Source organism: Ovis aries, chromosome 11 (genome assembly GCF_016772045.2).
Source record: "Ovis aries strain OAR_USU_Benz2616 breed Rambouillet chromosome 11, ARS-UI_Ramb_v3.0, whole genome shotgun sequence".
NCBI classification, from domain to species: Eukaryota; Metazoa; Chordata; class Mammalia; order Artiodactyla; family Bovidae; genus Ovis; species Ovis aries.
Window position 1 is genome coordinate 48,152,510 of NC_056064.1, and position 25,832 is coordinate 48,178,341.

General features: G+C 44.8%; 1 protein-coding gene and 1 long non-coding RNA gene across 5 annotated transcripts in view; one reads left to right on the forward strand and one right to left on the reverse strand.

Annotated features, from left to right (window-relative positions):
• Positions 1-25,832, reverse strand: part of TEX2 (testis expressed 2) — a 111,088-nt gene that overhangs the window by 54,709 nt on the left and 30,547 nt on the right. For all 4 annotated transcript variants that reach the window (XM_060395772.1, XM_042256179.1, XM_042256178.1 and 1 more), the window contains exon 2: positions 12,304-13,960. In XM_060395772.1, the coding sequence (XP_060251755.1) occupies positions 12,304-13,935 (1,632 nt within the window). In that variant the 5' untranslated portion in view covers positions 13,936-13,960. The remainder of the gene's footprint in view (positions 1-12,303; positions 13,961-25,832) is intronic.
• On the forward strand, positions 2,965-11,171 carry LOC132657434 (uncharacterized). Its single transcript, XR_009595614.1, has 3 exons — positions 2,965-3,036; positions 3,811-6,697; positions 6,792-11,171. It is a non-coding gene; the product is annotated as an uncharacterized LOC132657434 (long non-coding RNA).

Here is a 25,832-nt window from a genome sequence, read left to right on the forward strand (position 1 = left end):
ATGAAGCTATACATAGACTTTCCAGACCAAAGCTGCCAAATATCCAATCTTGTGAGCAGCGCAGCAATTCCAGGGCCTTCATCATGTTCCCCATATAGTGACCAACTGTCTGCTGCTCAGCTCTTCTAAAGTTCTGAACCCTGAACTGCTTACCAAGTAAGATCTTTCTCCAACTTTGTTTTGTTATGGGACACAGGGGTGGGAATAAAGGGAAACAGATACAGTTAGTAACTCATTCCATTTCAACAGCTCAACTAAAGAACTTCTCAGTGGAAAAGGAAATGGCAACCCACTCCAGTATGCTTGCCTAGAGAATCCTGTGGACAGCGAAGCCTGGTGAGCTGCTGTCTGTGGGGTCACAGAGAGTCAGACATGACTGAAGCGACTTAGCATGCATGCATACAAAGAACTCAGAGACACTCCCAACCCACATTAGAGAGTCTTAGACAAGCCTTGTTTTTTTCTGACGCTGGCACTGTCAGCATGGAGACACACGGCTGGCCACTGGGGGGGACAATGACTACAGTCAGCTGGTCTGCAGCTGTATGGCCCACAGACTAGTCCTGTGATCCCAGCTGTAAAAGATCAGGGGTTTCTCTTCAATTCTTTGCTGGATTCGTAAGCTGTGACTGGCTGCAAGTACAAACCACAATCTATAAAGGGGCTCATTTAATACTTGAGAAGATTAAAAGCTACAATTAACCTTTTGCAAAATAATAAACTCTGGAAGAACTACTACTGTGCTCACTTTCAGTTACAGCGCCAATCAGGAGGTCAAGGTCAGTGCTCTCTTCGTCAGCTTGATGTTGAGCTGACCAGAGAAATGCACCAGTGCTTTGGCCTGAAGAAGCAATGGGGATCTCTGTCTTCAGTGTGTGGAGTGCCTGGGCCGACATCCCGCTGTCACACAGCTGTGCTGGCCGCAAGGCTGCCTGCCCCTGCGTCATTCCTTCATCTTGTCTTTCAGAGAAGGAGCAAACCCTAAACATAAGATCAGAGCCAGGACCGGAGGCCCCTGCCGCTGAAATCATCTCTGAAGCACACAAAAATGTGGCCATTTTTCTTTTGTCCCCCAGACTAAAACATAAGCAGGATTTTCACTTTGCCAGGCTCCAACCCTTTCTGGTGTATTAATGGTTTAGAACCAGAGTCATCAGTTAAAACGGAATATCATAGATCATGGACTTAGAGAATATGGCAGGAACAGTCTGCTAAACTCTAGATGCTAATCTGATTTTACCCACAAAAGATGGATAGACCTACTATGGACACAGAACTCACACTATGAATGACAGGCTTAAGTGAAAAAACATTCAAAATAAATGCTGCTTGAAGACACTAACTTAAAAAAAATTAAAAGTCCATTAAGGGAGGAAAGCACCAGCATCAATACTGTCCGCATCCTCTGATTGCTGGCTTCAAGGTCACCTTCAAGGCAGTGTCACCAGACGCACTGGAGTCAGGGTTAAAGCCACAGTCTCAGCCTGGGAGAATGGCTGTCACCCTAGTTTTTCCTATCTTTTGGGGCAGCTTGCAAATTCAGGTATCTGCACTGGCAGACAGGGATACAGGTAGGAGATAACAATCATGTACACTAGAAAAATAACACTGAATATCAGATGAACCAATGAAATAATTAAGGTCTGATTTATGTCAATACACAATAAACATTAAACCATATTAACAAGTGTTGAAATTATTAAACAGATTAGCAAGCAAATAAATTAGTAAATCAGCTTTAGCTCACACATCCTATCAGTTAAATTTTTTTGAGAATACTCACAGTATATACATTTACTTGTAAACTATCAATACATACATGTTCTAATACAACTTTTATAAAATACAGCTTTTATAAAAATTAAAAACAGCAATAAAGAGCAAAAAATGAAATATTTAATAATTAGCCTTTTTACCAACTTAGTTATTATTACTTTCTAACAGCTTTGTACTATCTTCAGCTGACACATCAAGGCTCAATATATACACTTTAGGGTGAGGCTCACTGTTAATGATAATGGATGTAAATCCATATTTCAAACAGTCTTCTTGGTAATTTCCAAGGATATTGACCAAAGGTCAACAAATGGCCATTTGCACGTTAAATATTAGGAAAGCTTATTTACTTTATTACAGATAAAGAATAAAAATACATATGCAAATAGAAACTGTAATATTTTCTTCTTGGACTGTGTCTTCAGCAACATATTTTGGAGACTATTGAATGCAGAGACAGAATGAAACAGAGTTCACAGGGGCCACTGGGGCACCTAGAAGCCAGCATGCTCATATGCTGGGGCTAGCCTGCCTATAATCTCTTGCTTTTGGGGGGAATGGCAAAAAGCTAGTTCTTAAAGGCTAATTATTGCACAGTAAGAGCAATCTTCGATGGGTTTTGGATCTTCCTTTACGTGACACATAAAATTTGGACAGGAAAATATGTCCAGCATTGATATTTTTTCATGGTTAACATCTTTGCTGTCGCTAAGTCGCGTCAGTCATGTCCACCTCTTAGCGACCCCATGGACTGTAGCCCACCAGGCTCCCCCGTCCCTGGGATTCTCCAGGCAAGAACACTGGAGTGGATTGCCATTTCCTTCTCCAACGCATGAAGGTGAAAGTGAATTCGCTCAGTTGGGTCCACCTCTTAGCGACCCCATGGACTGTAGCCCACCAGGCTCCTCCGTCCCTGGGATTCTCCAGGCAAGAACACTGGAGTGGGGTGCCATTTCCTTCTCCAATGCATGAATGTGAAAAGTGAGAGTGAAGTCGCTCAGTCGTGTCCGACTCTTAGCGACCCCATGGACTGCAGCCCACCAGGCTCCTCCGTCTATGGGATTCTCCAGGCAAGAACACTGGAGTGGGCTGCCATTGCAACCTTACTCTTCTAAAAAAGAAAAACACACACGCATGATTTGAGAAACCTCAGACTCATAATGCCCACGCCTCTCTGCTCATTCCTAGATGACACCTGGAACAAAACCATAAAGGATGGTCCTCCAGTACCGAGCAGGAATTCAGGATGCATTTTCCCAAGTAAGTAATGCTACAAACTGTAGTTACATGTAGGTGGACCAGAATTATGGTTTAGCCATGCCATAAGTTAACAGGTGAAAAGGAAAACTGGCAGAATGTTGATAATTATTGACGCTGAGTGTTGGATTTGGGGGGATCCATCATACTTTTCCCTCTACTTTTGAGTATACTTGAAATTTCCTACAATAAGACATTAAGAAGATGAAAAAAAAAATCACTCCAGGGTAGCCTGACATCCTTGCCACTGTTCCTATGCAATCAAGAGGCATTTTCCACACAGCTTCTCCAGCCAACTCAAAACACGGGGTAAGTGAGACAGTCTGCACTGAGACACCTCACCTGACCAACTCTCCTAGCAACAAGGGCACTGGGAAATAGCCGTGATTATAAAAGCCAGACAGAAAAATGTAAGTGACATATTTCAGGGGCAGGGTATTTTCAGTTAGATACAATGTGGGGAAAAAAATTTTTTTTTTTAAATTTCTTGTACTCATTGTACTGAGAATTCCAAGAGACCAACCAAGAGCAACCTTTTCTGGCTGTATGCAACGAGTGAGTCTCTTTCGGCTGAATGTAATGAGGTTGTTTTTGCCGTAAGCTTTGCTCACTCTAATTTCTTAAAAGAAAGAATTGCATGAAATTGAGATTAAAGTTACAAGTTAGAATTTCTTCTCAAAATTGATAATGTTCTCCCTACAAAAGTATTCCTTTTTATGTCAAAATCACAGCCTGTATTTAGGGAACGCAATTATAAAAACCTATCCCTCTTAATAGAATTGAAGCTTTTGAACTCTGGTATTGAAGAAGACTGCAGAGTCCCCTGGACTGCAAGGAGATCAAACCAGTCAATCCTAAAAGAAATCAATCCTAAATATTCACTGGAAGGACTGATGCTGAAGCTCCAACACTTCGGCCACCTGATGAGAAGCAGCAGCTCACTGGAAAAGACCCTGACGCTGGGAAAGATTGAAGGCAAAAGGAGAAGGGGACAACAGAGGATGAGATGGTTGGATGGCATCACTGACTCAACGGACATGTGTTTGAGCAGACTCTGGGAGACAGTGAAAGACAGGGATGCCTGGTGTGTGCAATCCATAGAGTTGCAAAGAGTCAGACACAACTTAGCGACTGAACAGCAACATACCTCTTATTAAATATCTAAATGTGACATGACCCAAGGAAAAAAGGTTCTCCAAAATTAATGTGTGAGTTTGGCAATGGTGTAAATGTAGTATTAGTCAACCTATAGGCCATATCTTTCTAAAACAGGTCATCACTATGGAAACCAACACCCTATTGCTGGGTTCTGCAGGTGGTTTATAAGTCTGAGCTAAAGACTTTACTCATGAATATAATTTACAATTACATGAGTCATACACTCAGACATAAACCCAGAGCCTTTCAAAATCTTTAGGAAGCATCTCATTATGGACATGTGGAAACTCTGTGTGCAAGAATGTCACTGAATATAATCGTGCCTAAGCAACCGAGGATTCTAAGACCCCCGCGGACAGCAAAATCCATAGATGCTCAAGTCCCCTTATATAAATGGTGTCGTATTTGCATGTGACGTATGCACATCCTCCTCAGAAACTTTTAAAAAACTTAATCAATTAATTTAGCTGAGCTGGGTCTTAGTTGCAGCATGCAGGATTTTTTTTTTTTTTTTAGTTGCAGTATGTGGGATTTAGATCCCTGATCAGGGATCAAACCCAGGCCCCCTGCCTTGGCAGCATGGAGTCTTAGCCACTGGATCATCTTACCTAAAATAGTGCTAACGCGCTACGTCAATAGTTGGAAATACAATGTAAATAGTTGCTGGCATGTGGGTTGCTGGCATGCAGCAAATTCAAGCTTTGCTTTTTGAAACTTTCTGGAATTGTATTCAGACAGTTTTGATCCACAGTTGGTAGAGTATGCAGATGGGGAACCTGAGGCTATGGAGTCTGACTCTACACTCTTGGTCATGAGACAAATACAATCTTGGAGAAGAAAGAGCATCCAACGTGCTTAAGAACACTCAGCGAGGCAAACATCCCAAGTGCGAATATGAGATGCCTCATTCTCTCGTTCTTTCCCAGGGCCCCTGGTTCAGGGTATCTAGCTAGTCACACAAAGTAAAACTCCTGGAAGGTTACTGCCTAGGGGTGTCGCCCACAATGATGCCCTTGGACTCAGTGGCACGCACAAGGCCCCACCTGGAGCTAACTTACCCGGACCTCCATGCTCGTAAGTCCCATTAGCTTCTCCTAACATCTGGGTCTTCCCCGGGCTTTCATGTGCTCACATGTCACTTTGTTTTATTTTATTTGGCTGTGCTGGCTCTTAGTTGCAGGTGGCATCTTTAGCTGCGGCATGCAAGATCTTTTAGCTGCAGCATGCAAACTCTTAGTTGCGATATGTGGGACCTAGTTACCTGACCAGGAATCGAACCCAAGCCCCCTGCATTGGAAGCGTGGACTCCTGGCCACTGGACCAACAGGGAGGTCCCCCACATGTCGCTTTATTATGAATGCAGGTAGCAACTTTTTCCTCCTATTCTCTGCTTCGCATCAGCTATGAATTCCCATCATTAAGAACAAGCAGGCCTTGGAGAAGGTTCTGAGAATTATCCTGTGTACATTGTGACAGCTCTTTCGCCACTGCTTCTGTTCCAGACAGCAAAGCTGCTGACTGGCAGGGCTTGGGGTGGGTGGTGGCAGAGTATCATGAGGTCTAACCCCACAACAGTCTCTGAGAACAGCTACAGCTTGGTTGTAAAGTAGTCTTTTTGGCTCACCATCCCACATACTCATCACTGCTGCAGTGTCGTTTTTAAACACAAATGCCTGCAGTGTGGCTGGAACAATAAAACCACCTGGATAAAGTACAGAAAAGCTTTACTTTTCTCCTCCCTTTCCTTGTCACGTGATGGCACATCAAAGAAAAACTGCAGTGTTCCTTGAATTGTTTATGAGGCCAATAGAGAAACCAGGCTCTCAGTCCAGGCTGCAAGGACTTCCTGGGCCCATCGATGAGAACTTCTATGGGTCAGAGGTTTAAAACCACACTGGCTCCTCAAACAGTCCCAAGCACCAAGCTTCCTGCCTGACGGGTTTGGGGGCTTCCAGATGAAGAGCAGGCAGTCTGCAGATCAAGGGGCTGGGCCTCTGTACTAGCACATTCTATCACAGAATGATGTTTTATAGTCTCCTGTCTTACAGAATGCTTAAAAAATGTTCCATACCTGCCCTCAAGAACTGCTTCATGTCCTTTATAAAAACTAACTAAATAGCATCAGATGCACAGGAAACAAACCCGCTGATGAATCCCCTACACAAGACATTTTTCAAAAAGTGACTCTTTCAACTCCCACTAGAAACAGGTTCACAGAACTGCTTTATAAAGAAACCAAGGCCCGTCTTCTGCACCACTTTAAAAGCCACACATCTGGAGGCGGAGTGGAAACCGAGAGCACGCCACCATCCCCATCTCTCCAACGCTCGACTTGGCATGCATTCCTCATTCCTTACTCCCCTTGCACTCGCCGAATGAGCACTGGTAAGAGGAGAGCAGACTTGCTGCCAGGCGATTTCTAAGCAGCAAACATCAAGTTTCAAGCCCTGTCAAAGATGGACCATCCTGGCTTTTCCAACGCTGGGGAAAAAGAAAAAAACTCTCTGTAAGCTGTACTTTTTATTGTAATTATTTTTTATCTTCTTGAAAGATCACTCTTATCAAATCTCTTTTAAAAAATACGTATTTGGCTGTGCCAGGTCTTAGTCGCCACATGTGGGAATGTAGGATCTGGCTCCCTGACCAGGGATCAAACCTGGGTCCCCTGCACTGGAAGCATGGAGCCTTAGCCACTGGACCATCAGGTAAGTCCCTCAAATCTTTTAAATGTATTTTTAATTGGAGGATAATTGCTTTACAATATTGTGCTGGTTTCTGCCATATATCAACATGAATCAGTCCCCGCAAAGCTTGACTAAACGTTTTTCCCCAGAAATGCAAGTGTCAGGGATTTTTTTAAAAAAGCAACTTCCCAGGGAGATGACAGGGTCACTATTAACTTACTGCCCACATTTTCAGATTAAAACCTCATTCATTCATCGCATCCATCCTTCCATCCATCCATCCACCCACCCAACAATTACTTAACATGTGCCTAGTACATGTCAGGGGCTGAGGACACAGTGATGAACAAGATGGCCACGGCCTGTGCGTTCATGAAGCTTATGGTGTCCAGGGAAGACAGACAGTAAACAGACAACTATAGCTCTGATAAGTTCTATGAAAGTGAGGTAGAGAAGGCTAGTTGTGACTTCAAAATTTAGGTATCTCTTTCCATAGTGGGAAGGGGCTTCCCTGGTGGCTCAGAATGTAAAGAATCTGTACTACAAGAGACCCAGGTTCCATTCCTGGGTTGAGATCCCCTGAAGAAAGAAATGGCAACCAACTCCAGTATTCTTGCCTGGAGAATTCCATGAACAGAGAAGCCTGATAGGCTACAGTCCATATAGTCCACGGGGTCACAATGAGCTGGACACGACTCAGCGACTAACACTTTCACCCTTTCCATAGTGTAGAACCACTGCAGAGAAGAAGCTGCCCCATGGAGTCCTAGATTTCCCAGGGCCTCTAGCATTGTGGAGGGCCTATGGGACTAGCTCATCCCAGCGGAACTAGCTCACCCCAGCGGAACTAGCTCACCCCAGTGGAACGTGAATGGAAGTGATATGTGTCAAGTCTGGGTCCAGGCATTTAAGGAGGTATACCTTCTCTTTGCTTTCTCTTTCCCCTTCTGCCAGCTGGATGCAAGGAACTCTAATAACTTAGGGCGGGGGTCAGCAACCTGGGCCCAAGGCCTGTTTCTATGAAGTTTTCTCGGAACACAGCCACACTCATTCATTTACATATGGCCTACAGCTCCTTTTCTGCTACAATGAGGAGCTAAGTGGGTTGCAACAGAAACAGAGCCAAAAGTCTAAAATATTTACTCTGTGTGTGTGTGTGCTCAGGCATGTCCAACTCTTTGCAACCCCACGGACTGTAGCCTCCCAGGCTCCTCTGTCAATGGGATTTTCCAGGCAAGAATACTGGAGTGGGTTGCCATTTCCTCCTCCGGGGGATCTTCCCAACCCAAGGATCTCTTACGTCTACTTGATTAGCAGGTGGATTCTTAACTACTGTGCCACCTGGCATTGGGGTAAATATCTACTATTTAACTCTTCAAGAAGTTTGCAGAGCCACAGGATGGAAGGAACTTGGGCTCCTAACCAACATGGGCCCCCATCCACTGCCAGGAACACCCACACTGGACTGTTAAGAAGGCAAGGAGCAGACTTCTAATTTGTTACAACAGCAAACGTTATCCTACCTCATACAGAAAGCACAATGTCCAATGAGAAAATGGAACAGAGGATAGATGCTCAAAGTTAGGCTCTATTATACTATCCTTTTCTTATCACAACACTGTGCCCTAAATTTAATGTCAACACGGCTGAATGTTTTAAAGTGTCTCTTTTCTTCCTATTTGGCTGCGTCAGGTCTTAGTTGTGACACACAGGAACTTCCTTCCTGCAGGATCTTTCATTATGGCATGCAGGTTTAGTTCCTCCGTGGCATGTGGGACCAAGTTCTCAGACCAGGGATCGAACCCTTGTCCTCTGCTTTGCAAGGTGGATTCTTAAGCACTGGACCACCAGGGATGTCCCCAAAGCGTCATCTTTTTAAAATGCTTCCCCAGAGTGTGATTTCCTACTCAGTAAAACTAATCAAGCCCAAAGCACAGTTGCATTTGAAATCTTCAACTTGCAACATACATCCTACCCTTCCAATTCTTGGTAGTGGCCCCTTTAAAAATATAGAACGTATTTAGCCAGGTGTCTAAAAACAGCCCTGTGCACCAAACAAAAGACCTCAAGCTACAACATACAATTTTCTTGAATTACAGGTGTCAATCCATGATAGCACTGAAGTATTTGTTCTCTGCAAGGAAAATCAAATATATTTATCACAGGGACCAAGGGTAAAACACCTTCCTTTAAAAAAAAAAAAAAAAATTCAGTCCTGCCTGGGCCCCGTGTGACTTTGGGTGGGTAACTTACCCTCTCTGTGCGTCCACATCTGCATGAGCACGTTACCTAACTGAAGAGGGCTGTGGTGAGGATTAAATGAGATGCTATACCCAACATTCAGCCAGGCCCCCTGTCGGTGCTCAGCTTCATAGTGCTGCCTTTACTGTTTCATTATCAGATCAAAGCAATCACACTGTGCCATAACTTTGGCATCTTCCGTGTAGTTAGTAAATTCTTGACTAATTAGTAGAAAACTTAGTAAATTGTAGTCTCAGCACTAAAGATCGACGGATTAAAATTAAAATCTTCCCAAGACAATTAAGAGCTCAAATCATTTTAAACAGAATACTGCAGTCAGTCATTAGGCACTGGAAGCAACGTAAGCAGCATTTTTCTTTGCTAAAGTTAGCACTAACTTACTTACAGGGCATGTAATTCAGGTAGACGCGGCACCACCCTTATGGAAAAAGCTTAGCCACCAAGCATAATGATCACTTTTGCTCCACTTCTTACATGAAGGCTACACTTCAGTGTGTCACAGCCTCAAGACTGAGCACCAGCTTCTCTTAAAAAAGAAACACTCTCATAACATATTGCCATGTGAAAGGGGGAAAAAAAAGGTTGAACTGCAGAACACAGGCATACCTCATTTTACCGTGCTTTGCTTTAACTGAGCTTCACGGATGTTATGTGTTTTACAAATTGATGGTTTGTGGCAGCCATGCACTGTCAGCTGATGGCTGACATTTTTTCAGTAATAACTTTTTAAAAAATATATATTTTATGGAAGTACAGTAGATTTACAAAGGTGGGGAGCAATGAAGTATTTTTATTTATTTGGCTGCACAGGGTCTTAGTCACATGGGATCTTCAATCTTCGTGGCACCATGCGGGATCTTTAGTTCCGGCACCACATATCTTTTTTGTTGTTGTGCCAACTCTTAGTTGCAGCATGAAGGATCTAGTTCCCTGACCAGGGATCAAACCTGGGCCTCCTGCACTGGGAACATGGGAGTCTTTGCCACTGGACCACCAGTGAAGCCTCCTGAAGTATTTTTAAATTAAGGTGCATACACTCTTTTTTTAGACAGAATGCTATTGCACACTTTACAGACGACAGTATAGTGTAAATGGAACTTTTACATGCACTGGGAAACCGAAAATTCATCTGACTCCTTTACTGCAATATTTTGTTTTATTGTGGTGGTCTAGAACTGAACCCATAATATCTGTGAGATGTCTGTATATGACCCCATTGAATCAAAAGAGTTCGTGTGTGATATATGTACTCATATTTGCAGAAATGTAGGAAAAAACAAGGATACATACCAAATATATATATGTATATATTATATATTGTATTAACTATAATTCCCTCCCACTACTGTGATAAAGAATAATTTTTTCCTTAGGGTTTTCTTTGTATCTTTAAACATTGATCATGCATTTTTTTAAATAAGAGGAAAAGGTTATTAAATTAAAAAATAAAGCAGAACAAACAGTATTTTGCGCTCTGAGAGTTCTTCCCCTTGTTTTGCGGGGTTTTTGTTTAGCAGTAAATAGAGACCATGGTGCTCTTTTTTGGAGCACCCATTTAAACAGAGAGGAGGAAAAACCTGTTAAGAGAAACCAAACAAGCTTTGAATTATCAAAAAATCAGAAAATAATAAGTGTCAGCAAGGATGTAGAGAAACTGGAACCCTTGTGCACTACTGGTGAGAATGTAAAATGGTACAGCCACTGTAGAAAACAGTACGGCAGTTCCTCAAAAGATTAAAACTAGAATTACCATACAATCCAGCGATTTCACTTTTGGGTACATAAACCAAGGAATCAAAAGTAGGGTCTCAAACATCTCTTTGTACACCTACATTCATAGCAGCATTGCTCACAAGAGCAAAAATGTAGAAACAACCCAAGTGTCCATCAACAGATGAAGAAATAAGCAAAATGTGGTTAGCATATACATACAATAGCAGCCTTAAAAAAGAATAAAATTTTGCAATATGCTACAACATGGAAGAACCTTGTGGACATTATTCTAAGTGAAACAAGCCAGTCGCAAAAAGACAAATACTGTGTGATTCCACTAATATGACATATTTAGAATATTAAAAAAAAAAAAACAAAAACAACCAAGGAAGTAGAATGGTGGTTACCAGGAGCTAGGCAATAGCCAGGAAAATAGGAGGTTACTGTTTAATGGGTTTAGAGTTTCCGTTTTAAAAGGTGAAAAGGATATGGAGGTGCATGGTGATGATGGTTGTACACAATGTGAATGAATATTAAACATAATACTGCTGACCTGTACACTTAAAAATGGTTAAGATGGTAGATTTTGTTAGGTGTATTTTACTGAAATTAAAAAATATATATACAAAAAAAATGTATATGTGCTTAACTTATGACCTATATAAGCTACAGCTATGGTTTCAATTGTGTATATTATGAAACATATAGAAGCACCAGAAACTTTTAAAATACGTGGAAATAAATACAAATGGAAGTTCTAATATTTTCTTTCCAATGAACTGCCTCAGGCACCCCTCGGGAAGTCCAAATCCTAAAATCTGACAGGCACAGAAAGGTAATGCCTCCTTCTCAAGCCCAGGCCCCACTGTGCACAGAGCAGCGTGCAGCAGCCCAATCCTGACATTAAAATCTGTCTTCTCTTCCTCCCTCCCTTCTCTTGCATTTCAGGAGTCTTTAACCCTGCTCCAGGTTCTCAAAAAAAATTTTTTTTATTTATTTATCTGGCTGTGCTAAAGTCTTCACTGTAATATACAAGATGTAATTCCCCAACCAGGAATCCAAACCAAGCACCCTGCATTGGGAGCATAGTCTTAACCTCTGGACCACCAGGGAAGCGCTACCCTCAAGAATATTTAATCCTAACAGACTCAGCTACCATGAATCCTCAGGAGGCAGCAAATGCCTGCCAAATTCAGAGAGCGATCGAAATGGAAACGAATGGAAATGCTACTGGAAATGCTCCAGAGCCATGGAGATCCTTGAGAAGCTACCTGGTGAACTGGCAAAGCGGGAGCTAGAATGAGGTTTACCAAACAAGTCTTTTGGGTACCTGGAGATTCCAAAGTTTTAGAAACACTGCTTGAGCAAACACTTGTGGAGACAGTGAACTGAAAGGATACAGTCAGATCTACAATGAGGCTGGCTGCCAGCCAGCAGCTGCAGAGAGGCTTACCTTCAGGATCTCAGGTTCTTTGATATCCAGAGACCTTGGGTTCCAGTGTTGTAGATGTTTGTGTAATCTGTGATGTTTATGAGCACTTGGTGGTGTAAAAAACCAAATCAGGCAGACTGCAGTCATGAATCCAAGGCCAATGCCCAGAAGGAGTCCGCTCAGGTAATGCGGGAGAGGGAGGATGAGGTACGCATAGACGCACAGGACAAAGCAGCCCAGCGTCTTGATGGGTAATTCCAGCTGCTGCGCGGCCGAGTCCACCTCGTGGTCACTCTCCAGAGCTGGGCCATCGTCTGCCAGCCCCTCTGGCTTGAGAGGACCTTCTGGGAGCTTCTCAGCTTTATTCTCCCCCTCCGGTTCCAGGTCAAAATCCTCGGTGTACAGTTCGCAAAACTCTTCGTCTTCTTTGCTCGCTAAGGCAGACAGAGAGCATTTCTCAAGAACCAGGGAGCCGGTCTTCGGGCCTCCCTCCTTCAGCCCGCTCCCCTGGGAGCTCCTCAGTTCCGCCTCTCTGGCAGGCTCCTCGGAGGACTGTGGGTGGTCGCTCCTGGGGACGCCGGGGTCGCTCCCCACGCCCTCCCCCTCGGAGTCACACTCCTCCTCCTTGATGCTGTAGTTGTTATTACTTTCCAAGTGACCGTTCAGGCTGGACAGATTGGAGAGCTCGGAAGCACTTGAAGATAAGGCTTTGGGCCTGTGGCTGCCACTTTCTTCCCCTATAATTTTACTGAAAAGCTGAAAAGGGTCATAGATGACTTCCGAGAGGCGTCGCTTAGTGTCTTCGATCTTGGCCTCCATTTCGGGCACTTTAAAAAAGGAGCGCGTGTCGGAAGGCGACGTCAGAGGGGAAGAGGGTGCAGTTTTGGAATCCCCACCTGTGTTCCGCGGCTGCGTGAACTGCTTGAACAGGTGTAAATTCAGCTTGGAGTCGGGGGGCCTGTAGGACACGGCGTCGGACTCCTGCCGGGACGTGTCGGTGGACAGAGACTTGACTAACGTCTTCATCAAGTGCCTGTGCCGGGGCGGGTGGGGGGACTCTTTTGGCTCCACCTCGGTCGACAGGGACTTCACGAGGCTCAGGAAGGGTTTGGCGCTGGAAAGCGTGGAGGACGAGGCGCTGGATGAGAGGATGGGCGACCGGGAAGGCGAGGACAGCGGGGAGGAAGAACTGGTTTTCTGTTCGGACAGGGAGGACACGCTGGGAGAACTAGCTAAGGGCCCCGACGAGGACGAGCCCGGGGACAGAGCCAGTGGCACTGTACCGAATACTTGTGCGGCCGGAGCAGGGGGCTCCAGCAGCTTTACGGTGTTCTCAGAGACGGGCACCACGGCGGGGGACACGGACAGGCCATCCGCCAGGATGAGCTGGGCGCCGGCGGGGTCATGGCCACCCCCGGGTTCCAGGTAGAGGTCCTCCTTGGCTTCGAGCCCCGTTACAACGCTCTGGTCGTCCAGCCCCTCCTCCAGGAGCTCCCGGAACTCCTCCTCCTCTTCCTCCTCCTCCTCCCCAGACACCGAGAAGTGGATGGCGATAGTGTCTCGGGACACGGACCTCTGCACGTGCACTCTGGGGGCTGATGGTTTTGGCATGTCAAGGGTTTTCTCGGCATGGCGACCATTCAGACTTGTCATTGCCGGCTTCACAAGGGCTCAGGCTCTGTGAAAACAGCGAGAAAAACCAGAAGTCAGAAAGTGTTTTCTCCACAGGAGACGCTGTCCTGTGTGGACCAGAGCGCTGCTACGGCTCACTTCTAATTGGTGATTATGCTTTTACCTGGCAGATGGCCACCCTTTCTCATTTGAGCAGGTTTAATGGTTTAATTTTCATCAGATAAATTCCAGCGAGGCATTCTCTTTTATAAGCAAACTACCCACCCGTGTTATAAATGCCATACAACCTGTCTTCCTTCACAACATCTAAGTAATTGTTTCCTCCCTGTTAACTGGCCCATTTCTATCAGTAATTCTATACTGCAAGGCTTGAAAGACCTGCATGACAGTTGTTACCAGCATTAGTTCAGAACTCCCACAGGATAAAATGCAGCATCCTGGCGATTTTGAGGATCTCGGAACAAAAACTTCACCAGTGGCTTTCCAGCTATAGAAAGCGAATCCTGGAGGGTTATGGCTTTCACTGCAATTTTCACAGCAATCCTAACAATTATTTGGCTTGCGTCTCCCACCAATGCTCATATAGGCTGCCACTGCAAATAAGTAGCAGAGTAACCAAGGGTGGCAAGGGACATCTGAAAACTCACTGCTGTGACCGGCTGGCTTATTTCCCAAATGGTAGGTATCCTAAGGCCAGAGTATTTAGGCAGCCATGAAGACATGGCCATTTCTAAGACTTCAAGATAAAGCAAAGTTATATTTTCAGCTGAATCCAAGGGCAGGAAAATGAAGTCTCAATGCTGAAACCTACCACCAACTGAGAACTCTGCTAAGAGCTGGGGTGAGAGACACAGAGGCGACATTGCTTAGTCGCTGTAGAGATAAGAGACACCCAAAAAGCTGGGCAGCAAAGCAAAAGAAGCCAAGCCTACCTGTGACACCCGGTGCATGACACCGTCCCCCACTCCCCATTCACTTAAGGCCCATTTATAGGAAACCAGGCATCATGACAGGTCCTACCAGAAGGAAATGAACGCCACCATCTGGAAAGCATGACTATCAGAGTAGCTACCATGCACTTGAGGAGTGACCTGCAGGCCTTCTGAGGAGGGTGAGCAGCATGGGAGGCAGGACACCTGCCTGCTCCTTTAAACTGGCGGCAGGCCGTGGCAGGACAGGCCTGATTAGAAAGAAGGGACGAAAGCATGAAGATGAGCATGGGCATGGTGTGTCCTCACACAGGGGTCTATTCTCCACGTCCAGGGCGGAGGGTGGGTGTTGGGGGTGAGGGCCGGCATGAGCGCGGCATCACGGAAGAGAGGAAAGGGCAGCCTTGGGGCCAGGAAACAAGGCTTCTGACACTTGATCCTTCTCCAGCTGACTTGGTGGGACCTTGAACAAGCCAAGACCTCTCTGGGTCTCGGAATCTTCATCTGTCAAATGAGCGACCAATGACTTTGAGACTTTCCAAATCTCAAACTCTTATGTTTATGTTTACAGGTGATAGTACACAACCCAATCTGATACTTACCCTGGTAATCTGCCATAGAATCAACATTATGCTGCCTGCTCCTTTAATTTGAAGCACTCCTATATTTAAGTCTTCTACCAAACACTCAGGTTCAAAATGCTAGTAACTAAGACTATAAAACAAGAGAAAAAGTAAACCTGTGTTTGTTTGGAGGTGATGGGGGAGAAAAATCAGGCTGGGGAGGAGAGGGAGGGCAGGAAAAACTATTTCCTAGAAACAGGAAATAATCCAGTGATGACAAGAACTACAGTTCAAGAGCCCAGTCACAACAAAGATACATGTCAAACTACCGATTGAGAAATTACTTTCATAAAAACTTTTTCAACAGAGTTTTGTCCAAGCTCCTTCATGATCCTCAGGCTCTCCTGTCTCCTTGGAGCCAAGAAAAAAGAATGATTTCTATTGATCAGACAAAACAGTCAAATCCAGGAGCTGGCAGTAAGCTAGAAAGACACAGCCGCGGGTCCAGGACAATCCTTCCCTGTTATCTCAAAGCCAACATGTCTGTTGGCTTAGGAAGAAGAAAAATACCAAGTACAAAACACATTTTTCATTTTAACGGTCACCTACTTTTATAGGGGCTTCCCTGATAGCTCAGTTGGTAAAGAATCCGCCAGCAGTGCAGGAGACCCCAGTCCGATTCCTAGGTCAGGAAGATCCTCTGGAGAAGCGATAGGCTACCCACTCCAGTATCCTTGGGCTTCCTTTGTGGCTCAGCTGGTAAAGAATCCGCCCACAATGCGGGAGACCTGGGTTTGACCCCTGGGTTGGGAAGATCCCCTGGAGAAGGGAAAGGCTACCCACTCCAGTATTCTGGCCTGGAGAACTCCATGGACTTGCAGTCCATGGGGTGGCAAAGACATGACTGAGCCACTTTCACTTTTACAAGGGTAATTTTAAAATAAGATTATAGAGGTAATTTAAAAAGAAAGTTTGGTTTTTGATAATTCTCAGTAGGCTGAAAAATAAGCTATTTCAATAGCTTTAATAACATAAAGGATGATCTGCAAGGCTCTGCTACTCTAAGGCTGGTAGTGAAAGTGACAGTGGGCACAGGTGCAAATAGAGAGCATGACTGGGGGCTGAGCAGGGTAAGGGAGTCATCTGGGGAGCAAGAGTGGAGAGGCTCTTCTGGAGCTGAGGTAGGATGGTTTGGGCCACCCTACGGGCCCAGTGAGGCCCAGTCCAGAAGGGCCAACAATAGTGCTTCCAGAAGCTTGTGGTCTCAGCAACCAGACAGGGCCATTAGGGGCCCATCTGCCCAACCCTCCAACACATAGTTGGGCCTCCTGACTTGACAGGAACCTTAGCTGATCTCTGACTAGACTGTCTTAAAAACTTGTTGGGCTGCACCCTGCAGGCCTACAATGCTGTACTTGCTCAGCTTCAAGACCGAAGAAGAAACAGCCCAGACTCAGTGACGGAAACATCAACGGTTTACTGGATGGGGGAGTTTACATGTCTGAAGCAAGGTTCTGGAGCAATATCCACCATGTGCAATGGGTGGTGAGCAAGACATGGCAGCAGTCTTTGCTGCCAAAGGGAAGGGGAGATTGCTAGTTATAGGTGGAACTGGCATCAGGTTTGCTCATTGGTAACCAGGGGAACTAGCAGTGGGGCATGCCCCTTAAGGCCCATTTTGATAAGAACAGTCACTAGCTGGGGCCTGGGCAAATATGCAGGTGGGTCAGTCCTGAGAGTAGGTGTATGTGAAGCAGGCACTGGTAGAGCAGGGGATGTACAGAGAGCAAGAGAACAGCCATCTTGAGTGGCCTGTGTCAGCCAAATGGGCCTGAGCTGGGCCTCCTCAAGAGCTAGGTGCTAGTGTGGCTCACCACTGCTAACGTCTTTCTCTAAGGCTCAAGCAGTGGCTTCAGAGGTTTGGAATAAACTCTCCCAAATTAGGTTTTACTAAAACAAGCCACATGAGGCTAAAGCAGCACTACAACTTTTTAAAAATAAGAAAATCTTACAGCCCTTTTTGCTCATCTGCAAATGAGGGGGCTAGGTCAGATAAACAAAGATTGCTTCAAGGACCCAAACTGCTGGATAGCTCTGTGTCCTGGAACCAGAGGCCATGGATTGGGTTCTACACAAACCTGGTCACCACGTGGCTGCTCCCTCTTCCTCCTAGGGAGTCCTCCAAGCCCTGCCCCCACCCCTCCATCCTTCATCGGTGAGCAGCTGGAGCCAGTAAAACTGACCCTCCTACAGCCAAGGTCAAGGGGAAAACCACCTGACTGCTGTCCGGAACTTGACGTGACTGCGCCAAGGACACAGCACTGAACGAGGAGTGGGTGGGGAGCTGGTCAGACTTGGGCTTTTGACACTCATGTCCTGATTCACCACCACAGCGATCTGCCTCCTCAAGCATGTCATGCACGCTTGTTATTCCTGCTTGTCCTGGCCTTGGTATGGCCCTCCATGCACCAGCATGAACTGCGCTCTCAGGAGCTGAGAGCATGGTTCTCAACAGCTAGCATGTGACCAGCAGGATTGGGAAATAAGAATTCGTTATCCATCTGATAATCTAGCATCGTAAAAAAGTAGCCTCCTGCCCTCTACTATCTCAACTCAACCATAACCGGACTCAAAATAAATAAACGAGGGCAACCTTTTCTCAAGCTCTCAGGAACTGAAATGTCAATAAAGGTCATTTCTCTCTCACCAGGTCTCCTTTTTCCAAAGCCACCAGCACAAGACCTTGGGTTTTAACACTGATTTTGAGTCTTGTGAGGGGAGGGCCTAAAGCTTACACTGTCAATTAGGATGATTTCTTGCCAGAGGTATGCTTAAACAGAAGTCTGATTTGGTCATGAGCAAAGTATGCTAAATATGAACCCCATCCAGCCCCAGAATGGATGGGGGTGCAAGAGCTAGGTGATGTTGATAAACACCAGAGGCCAGAGGTCTGGTGACTGGGAAAACAGGTTCTATTTTTCAGGTCCACCATTCTGCTAAAAACAACTAACAGTGAAATCAATAATTTTTTTAAAAAAACTGAAAAGCACTGAAGCTTCAACAACTGAGTAAAGGAATCACGAGGCCAGAAGGAAGAAAGAACCTCAGAGAGATGAGGCCTACAGAAGCTGCTCTTGCCCTCAAAACAATGGATGATTCTGCCAAATTGGAACCTTCATTTTATTCATCTTCTGAGCAGAAATCGTAGCTTGGGGCTGGCTGAGGTGGAGCCCTAACTGGAGAGTGTTCCCCAATGAGCTGGGACGTCAAAGGGCTACATCTCCCTGGGAGTAGGTGAACCAGAGGCAAATGGCCCTCACTTAGATCTGAGAGCTCCGAGGCCATTAAGCTAAGTGAAGGAAACCAATCACAGAAAGATGAATACTGTGTGATTCCATTTTGCGAGCCATCTAAAGTACTCAAATTCAAATACACAGAAAGTAGGATGGCAGTTACCCGGGGCGGGGGAGCAGGCAGCAGGGAGTTGTTTTGTAATGGATATAGAGCTTTGTATGATGAAAGAAGTCTATAGATCAGCTGCATAACAATGTGAATATACTTTCGCTACTGAGTTGTACACTTAAAAAGAGGATGGTAAATTTTAAGTTATTCCTATTTTACCATAAGACTCTTGAGTCCTTCGGACTACAAGATCAAATCAGTCAATCCTAAAGGAAATCAACCCTGAATATTCGTTGGAAGGACTGACGCTCAAGTTGAAGCTCCAATATTTTGGCCACCTAATGCAAAGAGCTGACTAATTAGAAAAGACCCTGATGCTGGGAAAGGTTGAAGGCAGGAAGGGAAGGGGATGACAGAGGATGAGATGGTTGGATGGCATCACTGACTCAATGGACATGAGTTTGAGCCAGCTCCAGGAGATGGCGAAGAACAGGGAAGCCTGGCATGCTGCAGTCCATGGGGTCAGAGTCAGACTCGACTGAGCAGCTGAACAACAATAATTAAAAAATAACTTTAATTTCACCAGTCGTAACTTTAGAGTGAAATAATATAATACTCTGAACCACTTACGCTGACTAAAAAAATTCAAAAAGCTCCCATTGTTCTTTAGTGTTTATACCACCATGTGGTTATCTTCTAAGATAATAAATGCAGATGCATTCATTTACGCTCTCATACTTTCAGCGGGTGGGGAAGTTATTTAGAGCCAAACGCTTTCTGAACCTTAGTCAGGTCTGTTTCAAGGAAGCAGAGTATCTTGAACCATTCTGGGGATGGGTCTTGATTAAAGTCTTCACTGTTTAAGTCTCCAGTAAAGTTATTATGCCTTGTAAAGATTTTCATAGCTCTAAGACTGAGAAAGCCTCTAATGAGGGTTTCTTGCCCCAGCCCTGATGCAGGATCATAGTCTATTCAGTCTAAAAATAAGGAACAAATCAGTGGCTCCCATCTAACCTGAATTCAGAAAAAACAAAGGCCTCTACAAGCTGGTAGCCAACTGCTCTCCAAACATGCCCTCCCATGGATATCAAGAACTCCATGATATCAACCTCAGTGAAGTCAGTTAGAATAGCAAACATCCATGAAATCTGTATTATTTCTAGTCACTCAAAAAGTTTATCATCATTAATAAGTCCACGAAAAGCCAATCAACAATAAATCAGATTGTACAATGAAAAATGAAGAACTCTTTCAAGGCTCACTGTTGGCATTTATTAACTTGGATATAACCACCTCTCTGAATCTGATAGGTTTGTTTTCTGTGAGTTTTCTGGACTAGTTTGCTATTAATAACTGCCCTTCCTGCCTCTAGCTGTATTTGAAACAATTCAATCTCGGGATCTTACAGAGCCATGAAAAGAGAAGAGTTCCTTCCAGGCCACCCACTCATCAGCAACTCATCTCCTCGGTCCTCTCACATTATAACAGCCTAACAGTTAGTGTAGCCATTATTATTATCCACATCATTATTATTAATTTCTCAGTCATATGCTAGGTTAGAGGAAGTGCTGGAGGAAGGAAAAGGAGGAGGAAAATGAGCAACTGTGACTGAAAATTAAACGTGTCTCCAGATGTCGAGAGCACAGTTACACAGCATCTTGAGAGGCAAGCCTGGTTTGGGACATGCCTCATTTCTCAGGAGCATCCCTAATCCTTCAAGATCATTGTGAAAATTTTGTAAAATTTGGCCCATTAAGACATTTGCTGTCTCTGGACGAGCTTGCACTTGGACATATGATGTATGGGCACCATCTGCTAGCATGGGTTGTGTCAGTCCACAGTCTTAATTCCAAAGCAGCTCTTGGCAGAGGAAGAGAGTCAAGCTGCATTGTACTGCAGAGGATGTCCTAACATCTCTTATCTGTGCAAGCTTTTAATAGGATTTGGTTTTATGAAAAGTAGAGAAGGGCCTCCGGACTCATTTTTTCCCACCTTGATGCTGCAGAGGAAGTGGTGAATCTGGTCAAGAACAACAAGTATAGGCAGGTCTGATTTAGCCTAAAAATCTCAAGTACATCTTAACAGTCATCCCTTGATTCATTTGAATTCAATGAAGCAGCTGAGAACTGCCAGCAGCCAGCAGATTCTAATCTGTTAATACTCCACCTTACAAACAAAAATCAATATTGACATTGTAGATAATGAACTAGTGCTAGCCTTAGCTTCATTTACAGAGAGAAGAAAGAGAAAAGATGGTACTCTACTACCAGCACAGGCATTCTCACAAGGCACTTAGACCTTGACTGTGAGAAACCTAGAACTCCTATGCCATCAGTTATTAGGTTCCCAGACTGACTCAAAGTCTCTTCCAACCTAGTAGAACAAGACAGCCCAAGGTTGATATGATTAACACACGACAGCTTCACCTTCTGCACCCACTGCACAGACTTTTACACCTACTATGAGGAAGGCCCACCTGGGAAGAGGGCCACATCCCTGAAGGAAAAAGGGGTTCAGAAGCATCAATGTGATGAGAATTTTGCTTTATAGATTGCTGGATGGTTCTGGTAATGAAATCCAAATGCAGCAACTCTTTCAAAATCAGGTCACACCTTTGGCACAACTACATGAGGCCTACGGAGGTTTATAAAAGATAATCCCGATGCCATCCATGGGGGGCGGGGTGGGGAGATCGCAAGGAGACAACAGATGTCATATGATGACATCTATATGAAAGTTCAAAACAAAACCACCCTGAAGGAATGAAAACGCAGGACAGATATGCCCAGATCAGATGGTGCTAAATAGAATAAAGAAGGAATTTTTTTTCAGCAGAGAAACCATGTTATGTGACTTAGGAGGAAGTGATGTGAACAAAATAATCTGCCGGATGTGGAACAGCAGCATATAGAAAGGCACTGGGATGAAAACAAGTCAATCAAGATAGAACGAGACAGTTGCTGAACGACTGGGTCGGCTGCAGCTGAAGGGCTGTTCTAGAGGCATGGCAGGAAGATTAATATTTGATTTCAGAGGCAGGGAATCAATTGCTCAACGCCTCTGAAGCCTAAGTGCTTGGATTTATATTTAAATCTTAGGAAACAGAACCACTGTAGGTCCTTGGGAAGTCTGCAACCTGGATGTAAAATAGTTTTGTTCAAGTGAGTGCCTGGAACCTGGAAGACTGTGGTGCTGAAAATCTAGGAGGATGAGCAGAGGGTAGTGACTGTGGTCACAAAAGAGCACATTTTTCAAGAGGTCATCAGGTCAAAGGTTATTAAGGGGGTGAATCTGACAAAGAGTAAATGAAGTTCCTTATTCAGTTTTCATCTGTGCAACCAGGAGATCCAACCAGTCTATCCTAAAGGAGATCAGTCCCGGGTGTTCACTGAAAGGACTGATGTTGAAGCTGAAACTCCAATACTTTGGCCATCGGATGTGAAGAGCTGACTGACCTGAAAAGACCCTGATACTGGGAGGGATTGGGGGCAGGAGGAGAAGGGGATGACAGAGGATGAGATGGCTGGATGGCATCACCGACTCAATGGACATGGGTTTGGATGGACTCCGGGAGTTGGTGATGGACAGGGAGGCCTGGCGTGCTGCGATTCATGGGGTCGCAAAGAGTCGGACACGACTGAGCGACTGAACTGAACTGAACCGATTTATTTATGGCCACACTGTATGGCTCGTGGGATCTTAGTTCCCTGACCAGGGACTGAACTCAGGCCCTCGGCAGTGAAAGTTCAAGAGTTCTAACCCCTGGACTGCCAGGGAACTCTCACAACCATTTAAAGTCTGAGATTATTTCCAAATGAAAAACAACAACAAAAGCAGTTTCCTAACTACTGTTTGGCTTTCGGTCTGTTGTCATATATTGCGCCTTCCCTCTGTCCATGGGCCCTTCCTATAAGAGTTATCAAGCTCAGTTACAGGAGGGAGCCCGAGTTTTAATACTCTTTGAATTTTTAAAACTTTATTTTGAAATAATTATAGACGCTCAGGAAGTTGCATAAGAGAAGTCCTGTATACATTTCACCAATCATTCCTTGTATTTTAAAATCAAACCTTTTTTAAAGTGATTTTTTGATCATGCCGTTAGGCGTGCAGGATCTTGGGTTCCTCACTACGGACCAAACCTCCACCCCCTGCAGTGGAAGCACAGAGTCTTAACCACTGGACCACCAGGTCAAACCTTAAAGGCAAATTTCAAAGGGTCAGGAAGTCAAGTTTTAACCACAGACCACGAGTTCATCCCTGTAAGAAAAACGTACTCCAATGGGCAGAGTGAAACTTCTGCTTTTAAGGACTTTCTAATAGTCTTGCTTAAGGTCTTCAATGGTCAACTTTAGGAAGACATCATCAGTAGATACTTCCCAAGTACAGGAACAGCCAATTCACTCGAAAGTTCAAAAGGCCAACAAAGAATCAAGAAACAAATCAATGAAACAATTTTGGTCACCAAATTTCATCATTAAAACATAACATGGGATGATGTCAAGGGCATGTTGAGACAAACCCTCTATTATACTGGCACATAATCAGCAAAAAGTTCTCTGAAACCAATTCTGCAGTAACTATTAAGTACCTCAATAATGTTCACACCTACACACACCAGGCAAAAAAAGGACTGGAGGGGGATTAATGCTAGTTTTCTCCATGTAACAGGCTTATCAGTAATTTTTATTTTCTACTTTTTAGGTATTTCCAAATCCTATTAATTAGGTAATTCCAAATACTTTCATAATCTCAGGGGGGGGATTACATGTATTAAGTGTATGTAAATTTTTATAATAAAACATTAATTTCAGAATATCTAATTGTATTAATACTAGCCACTCATCCCCTACACCTTACCCATGAGAAAACTAAGACACAGAAAGATTCATTTTAATAAAATGAGTCACATCGTATGTATGTATGTAATCTGTTTTTATATTCAAGAAGTAACCTAGCATCTGGAAAGTAATCTAGAATCTGGGAATCTGCAAGACCTTTGTGTTCAGTTCTACTAACTTGGTAGGAATCTGACCCTCAAGCAAATTTATTTGCTCTAACCAAGCCTCCATTTCTCCATTTGCAAAATGGGAATGACAAAAGACAATTCAGAAGATTAAACAGAACAAGTTATACAAAGTACTGAACATGGTTCCTGGTACAGAGCAAGCATTTCTAAAATGTTAACTGTTTGTATGTAAGTATTTCCTCAAGGCAATAGATTCTTTCACACACGACTTAAGTTTTATGAAATGAATATAACGGAACCATTCCAACACGGGCTACAATTTTTTTTGCTATTACACACATGCTGTAATACATTATGATGCTATCCTTACCTGTGGCGGCTTCTCCAATTATTTCCTTGTGTGTGTGTGTGTTTGCTCAGACATGCCCAACTCTTTGTTACTGTATGGACTGTAGCCTGTCAGGCTTCTCTGCTCATGGAATCTTCCAGGCAAAAATACTGCAGCGGGTTGCCATTTCCTTCTCCAGGGGATCTTCCTTACTCAGGGATCAAACCTGCATCTCCTGTGTTGGCACATGGGTTCTTTACCTGGGGAATCCCAGGGACGGGGGAGCCTGGTGGGCTGCCGTCTATGGGGTCACACAGAATCGTACACGACTGAAGCAACTTAGCAGCAGTCCTGTGATACGAGCTGGCCCTGAAGTCCACCCCGCAGTGTGAGATTTTGACAACTGCTCAGTTGGTAGTGGAATCAGTCACTGAAAACGCAGACCAAGGGAAGCCATGAGGCAGCAAGGCTAGGAGCCCTGAGGAGGACCAAAACCTTCAAATGACAGTGACGGGGCTCGCGCCCTTCACCTCCTAGGACCTTGGGTTCTTTCGCTGTGAACCAGGGGCAAGGGGAGAGAGTGTCCTCCATTGTGTTTAAGGAATTTTCCAGAAAGCTCTAAATTTTATTAGTCTATGAGTCTATAATTCAATTTCCATGGAAAAGAACCTCCTTAGAGTCCTACTTTTTCATTTTGCACCAGAGAAATTCTTGGCCAGTGCTCAAGCTAAGTACACTTGGACTAATGTGCCTAAGGCAATTAAGTCCAAATACTTCTCTAATAATATTGCAACAGTTCATCTCACAATAACAAACACTTCTAGACCTTCCGGACTTGTCTTGCTTAGCCCAGCTGTAGAAACATCCCTTATCTCTGGTTTCAGGTGGAGAGTGGGCTGAGTCCGCTAAGAATGTGATGCAGATTAGCAGCACCTGGGTGTGCTGTGGCAACAGAGGCCATGTGTCAGTCTGGCTTCCTCAGGCATCCCTTATCCGTCCCACCCTCCACCCCCGCATCCCCAATGCCACACTGCACAAAAGGGCTGCCTCTGCGCCAGCTGTGCTAAGGACAATTCCCATCAGGCTCTCTACCCCACCACTTCCTGTTCTTACTTGGCACAGACGTCCCTTCCAGCGCAACCTCTTGGCTCCTCCCTCCTGTGGATTCATCCCACACCAGCTCCACGTTCCCACTGTCCTCACTTCTACAGTGCCCTGCAGAGACCCCCAGGGACACAACTCTCTGCTTCTCTCACAAAATACCATCCGCCTTCTATTCTGCCTGGCTTTTTTTCTCAATGAAGAGGAGACCAAAGTAAGAGAAGGGCTGGCCTCGTTTTCAAGGCCAAACTACCATCTGTACTTTCAGAACAAACCACCATCTGCACCACCCTCTTTAAATCATCAGCACTGCTCTCTCTGCCTGTGAGACATCCACACCAGGTGCTCCTGCTGCCAGGGATCTCGACCCCAGCCAGGGAGGGTATGGAGCTGGGAGGCTTGGGGGCATTGCGGACATGGCTGCTGCAGACCCCAGCCAGGAGGCGGCTGTGGCATGCAGACCTGCCCTATGTCCTTGCTGTTTCCAGGAAATTCCTGAATGAGTGCACTGATTTCCTAGTCAGACCCCCCACTGGTGTGGTTCCAGGCCTTGTCTCCCTTCCAGGCCTCCAATTTTGTCTCCCTCCTTTCTCTGTCTGGGCACATGGCCTTGCCCCCAACTCACCAGG